Genomic DNA, 5,541 nt, shown 5'->3' on the forward strand with positions numbered 1-5,541 from the left:
CGATACAGCGGTTAGTTCCGACTTTCCCCACTTCTGACCTCACATCGAACAGTTCGTCGACCGTGTGGACGGGGCTTCAGAGTTACTGATTGTTACGAATTTCCATGGTGACAAGATTTTAATCTTAACTGCTGCCTATATCGCTATAAAACAATATTAATCTGCAAAGAAAACTTGCTCTCTTTATTTTTTTTATTTTAATACAACAGTATAGGTGGTGTAATGTGGGTCGTGAAATCTTATGTTTTATTTGTGATGTGTGCAAGAGTTATGCATATTTTCTGGATAGCTGGATCAAGTGTGCACCGATGTCATGTTACAATTCAAGGAGAAAAATTCTAAAAAATTGACAGTTTACACATTTATTGGCTCCAAAAATTGTTAGCCCTGTTTTAATGCATATAGTCTGAAACAGTTGAAACTGCATCTCGAGATCATTGCACCCAAATGCCGAGCTCTAACGTAAAGATACTTATCAGTTACGTTAAGATGTACGTACTACAGTCTCTGACCTCAAAGAGGGAATTTATGAAAGCACAAATATTTAGTATTCTGGAGTTTTAAACAACCTCTTATTGCAAGTTATAACAAAATATTATAAGGATATAAAACATTCTAAAACTAAAGCTTAATGCTTGAACATTTTTATTCAAAGCATTATACATTTATTAAAGAATTAAATTAGCATTTTCTATGGCAAAATAGAAATTCGTGTACAGACATTTGCACTCAAAACTTAAAAACAGTTCACTTAAACATTAATGAAGACAAGTTTTTATCTTAAAATATTTGACTAGAAATTTCACTAGGGTATCTTTAAAAAGCTGGCCATCTAAAATAAATAACATAACAGTATTAACTCAAGGGCTGCAGAGCACGAAACCCAAAGTAAATCAGATGTCGGCAATTACCCTGTGAAACAATTCTATAAAAAGAAAAAGTCAAGGATATAAGAAGAAAAATTGTTTTGTATTTAAAATTGTTCATGCGTGTATAAGACTGGCGATAAAAACTTAAAACTTGAATCAGTCTAAAATTGCTAGAAATTAAAAAGCTTAATACTGAAGGTATATTTTCTTGGCGAGCAAAAAATAGATTTAAGTTACCCAAAAATCCAATTAAAAAAACTATTTTTTCCAGGATTTGACTCGCTAGATTCTTTACGAACAGTCTTCAAATAGTCATTGAATTGTTCCTGCGAATCAGGTGAAGGCTTGATAAATGTTGGCTGATAGAGCCTAACACTTCCTTGAGAAGTGTGTGGAATTGATGTGAAATGGGCTGAATTTGTTTTGATGGTAGCAGAAACTTTTTCCATGGTAGTAGGCACAAGTGAACTTTTAGCAGGTCTCATAATAATGTAATAGGTTTTAGTTGTGGTGTACTTTATATTACTTTCTGTAATGGCCAACTCGGTGTTCGGAAGCAAGAAATTTCTAAATTCAACTGGAAGTTCTTTACTTCCTTTAGAATAAGCCTCTGGTGCAAAGGTATTAGCACCTTCAGCTGAATAGGTGGAAGGTGAGTTGTTGGGAGGAAGAGTTTTGTCCAAATTTAAGGATTTTCCTGTACGTGAAATCAAATCCGTATCACCAATTTTTCCCGCTAAAGTTGTCATTTGATGAGAGTTGTTGGTATCTTTTCCTGATGCGAAGCTCGCCATTTCTACTAATATGATATCGTTAGTAAGGCCTGTTGGCTTCCCTCCATCCCCAGCTTGGGAGGAACTCTCCAGCATTGTCGGAGATGATAGAACTCCAAGATCATTAAAATTTGCACTTGGTGTCGAGACTGCATGCAGTGAACTCTCCAGTTGAGTTGAGTGTCTTGTACTAAAGTCCTTCAGGGGAGTAACTGAACCTTGCACACCAGTAGCCAACAATTCTGCCGTAGGACTTTTCTGTTCATTATATTCAACAGAAACTTGAGTCATATGTTGAATACTAGAAGTACTGTGTGCCTCAAAGAGTACAGGCTGATGATCTTGTGTTATGTTGGGAGATATATATGTAGAGTTCATCATGGTTGTTTCATTATCTTTATTAGAAATCAAGGCTACAGGAACTTTTGAGACTGGGATCACTTGCACAAATCCAGTAGCTTCTGATATTTCATTCACTGGTGTAGCCTCTATTCCTGAAGTTAGTGTACTGTAATTCAGATGATTACTATCCAGTACTTCTGAAACACTGAAGGAAAATTCACTACTTTTGAGGTCTATCAGTAATGAAACTGGGTTACTACTAGTTACTGCATCAGAAATCCTGGTCACTGGGTACTCTATGTCATATGAAGAATGTAATTCAGTATCCTTATTTTCAGACATAACCAATGAAGACACTCCCACCTCCTCTACTGTGTTTGTTGCTGTAGTAATGTTAGTAGCAGCTTCCTCTACTGGTGCCCATGACTCATATGGAGTTGCTGCACTTAATACAGATGTTACAGCAACTGTATTAACTTCCCCCACCATCAATGTCTGGGTTGTTTCCTCTGTTTTATCTATCCTCTGTTTTCCTAATACACTGCTTGTCTCTAGCAAAGTTGTCAAGCTCAAAGTTGTTAAAGTAGTAATACCATTTTCACTTCCTGAATTACTGCTTGACGCTGTCCCCAAAGTTTCTGCCACTGTGTTTGATATGTTGATACCCACCATTGGGCATTTACCTCGTTCACCACAATCTTTGATGGGTTCTTCTTCATTTCCAACAACTGCTCTTGTATTCAACATCTGATTAACGTTTTCTGTTTTGGGTTCAGGAGTCTCTCCATGGGTCAATTGTCTCGTCTCCAATATACTATTTTTGAAGACTTCGCTCCCTTCCTTATCATTCGTGTCATCAGGGTTTTTGTCCGTACCTGTTGTAAAATCTAAAGGTTTTCGATCTTCCATAACTTCTGGTGATGAAGTGCCAGTAGAATGGTTATGTTCACTCTCTTGGCTGTTCTTAATTTTTTCAGCATCAAGTAAAGGGTTGTAAGCATTGCTTTCGCTTCGACTCTTCGCACCTGAAAAAGATTAATTGCCTTACCTACTGAACAATACTTCAATTTATGCAAATGGCAAACGATACAAAAGTTCAAGCCTACAAAGTTACAATACCTAACACTGACAAATTTGTTAAAGTAAAGTAACAAAAGTCAAGAGCCTGAGAACTAATTGCCAGTATGAAAAAAAAAAACTTAAAAAAAAAAAAAAAAAAAAAAAAAAAAAAAACTTAAAATTACCAATAGGCAAATCAAAATTATAAAAACCACCTTTATTAAAAGTTATATCTTAGAATTCAACCCAGAGCTTATTTTGTCTTATTACAGTGCAGATGTTTCTGGTAATACTAGTAATTACCAAGCAAACTTAATCCATGCCTACTGTTACAGATAGCCACCAAAATACGGAATATGGCATTTAAGCTCTGTTGACTTTCTCACGCTTGATAGATCGACCCCTGGTGGCATTTTGTAGCATTAAAAAAACAATCTGTGAAACATGTTTTGTTCTTATTTTGTTTAATTTTGCTTTTAATAGTCACTAAAGTCACGATCGCTTCTGTCCATTTATTGTGAACCTTATCTTGCGGATGTGATGGAAGGAGAAGTCAATTAAAAATTCAAGAGAAGAGTAGTGCAAGCAACACGAACACAAGCAGGCCCCATCTCTTTGTAACAAGACCCCTCCAGAGAAATATCTCCGCTCATCCACACTTCTCCCACCCCTTTGAAGTGGAACAACCAAATTCTTGACAAATTCTCCACCAGGGAGGAAAGGGGAATGTGAAGACACTGACACCACAGTGTCTCAAGCACCCAAACAACCAATATAACCCAAACACAAGTCTGGCAAAGAAGAATTTCCACAACCCATGAGCCGATGATTTTGTCCTTTCCACATCGATGAACTGCACCTCATCCTTCATGGCACTGGAATAACCATGTCAGAAGCAACACCAGTCTCCTATGCCTGAGAAGCTCTCTCAGGCTGGGTTAACCACTGCAGCATTCACAATTACACCATTCAGCGGGCATTCAACTCTTGATTTATGTACTGCCCTGGCCAAATAATGTGTTCAAATTCCAACCACACTTACTACCCACAACCAATGGCAAGGCAGAAAAAAACAAGTGACACTACAAGACCATGCTTGTCACCAGACGAGACACCCAACTGACTGATACAGATATCCTGTGTCCTCCAAAGTAAACCTAACCTAAAATATCTGTGCTGCACTGTAAAACAGTCGAAAATCATAGAAAATATACACACAAACACACACCAAAATCAATAACAAATTATTCCAGAGTCATTTCCAACTTGCCTATTAGTCTTTCCACAAAACTAAGACCACAAAACACCACCTGATACCACAGAGATAAGTATTCCAAGTAAAGCTACACAGACATGATAAATGGGTCTTCAATTACATTCTAAAGCTTGACTGCCTAAAGTAGATGACTCCCCCCAAAGTCCAACTGATCTAGAACAGAATTAGTCTTGTGTCAACCTCAACCTAGTGTTGTACCTTATAAATGACCTGAAAAGTCAGCTGTCAAGTAATGATGTGGTTGTATAAATATGGTCCTGCATAAAATACAGGGTATAAAAAGAGTTTTCTCCAAATTCCTATGTATATTTTTCCTTACAACTTCACCTTATTGCTAATTGACCCACATTGCAAATTATAAAACTATTTTATTACACATTGTAAACAATCTTTGCTTACTTTAATGTTACTATCAAACTGAAAACGTGTCCCAAGACTTTATGGGTAGTAGAAAATTTCTTCTGTTTGCTTTGGTCTCAAAACCTTTGCTCTGTTGAAGGGGGAGGGAGGGAGGTTGCCTGCAGTTTGAGGCAATGGTTTATCTGGTTCTTGGCGAGTGTTATAAACTGCTTAAGTTTATTTACTTGAAGTCTAAATGGAACCTTGCACACATCCATTACACAAAAAAATTAGTTTGTACAATACAAAGGGGGTAAAAAACTGGGAATTCCATGAAATTTCGGGAATATGAAGCTTTGATTAGCCTTAATCTTTAATTTCAAACTTTGTATTGCTAAAAAAAACATCAATATCTAGAGTGTCAACACAAAACCTGAGAAAGTACAATTGAAAAATATTGCAGTCCAGCCTGAACTTACCTTTACCAAAATTTTGTGCTTTTGTCCTGTTTCTACGTAGCAAATGAGGCATTTGCAGAACAAAGCCTCTTATATGGTCAGTCAATCCAATTCGTTCACTGCGTCCTCCCAGCGATTGCCTTTCATCACAGCACAACCGCATTCCTGGCAAGCAAGCTAAAACCTGGAAGTAAGAGAACACTACAGACATGGCCTTTATTTATTACCATTGTCTCTTGATAGGCATTTGAAATTTCTTATAAACAGTAACCATGAAGAAAGTAATTTATACAAACCCGATTAGAGAATGCCGATGCCACCGATATCAAAACAGCTTCCTTGTTGCATGGTTTGCTGTAAGGCATGCATTCACACTGCCCAGTGTCAACCATGTACCCTGACAAAGGACATACATTCAACAGGAT

At 37.1% G+C, this 5,541-nt stretch overlaps 1 protein-coding gene across 1 annotated transcript in view; it reads right to left on the bottom strand.

The window, feature by feature from the left end:
• Positions 1-351: 351 nt before the first annotated feature.
• LOC135225805 (uncharacterized) overlaps positions 352-5,541 on the bottom strand; it is a 26,518-nt gene continuing 21,328 nt past the window's right edge. The window contains exons 3-5 of the mRNA XM_064265300.1: positions 5,413-5,528; positions 5,138-5,300; positions 352-3,009 (exon numbers count right to left, since the gene is read on the bottom strand). Of these exons, the coding sequence (XP_064121370.1) occupies positions 1,103-3,009; positions 5,138-5,300; positions 5,413-5,528 (2,186 nt within the window). The 3' untranslated portion in view covers positions 352-1,102. The remainder of the gene's footprint in view (positions 3,010-5,137; positions 5,301-5,412; positions 5,529-5,541) is intronic.

Source organism: Macrobrachium nipponense, chromosome 13 (assembly GCF_015104395.2).
Source record: "Macrobrachium nipponense isolate FS-2020 chromosome 13, ASM1510439v2, whole genome shotgun sequence".
NCBI lineage: Eukaryota > Metazoa > Arthropoda > Malacostraca > Decapoda > Palaemonidae > Macrobrachium > Macrobrachium nipponense.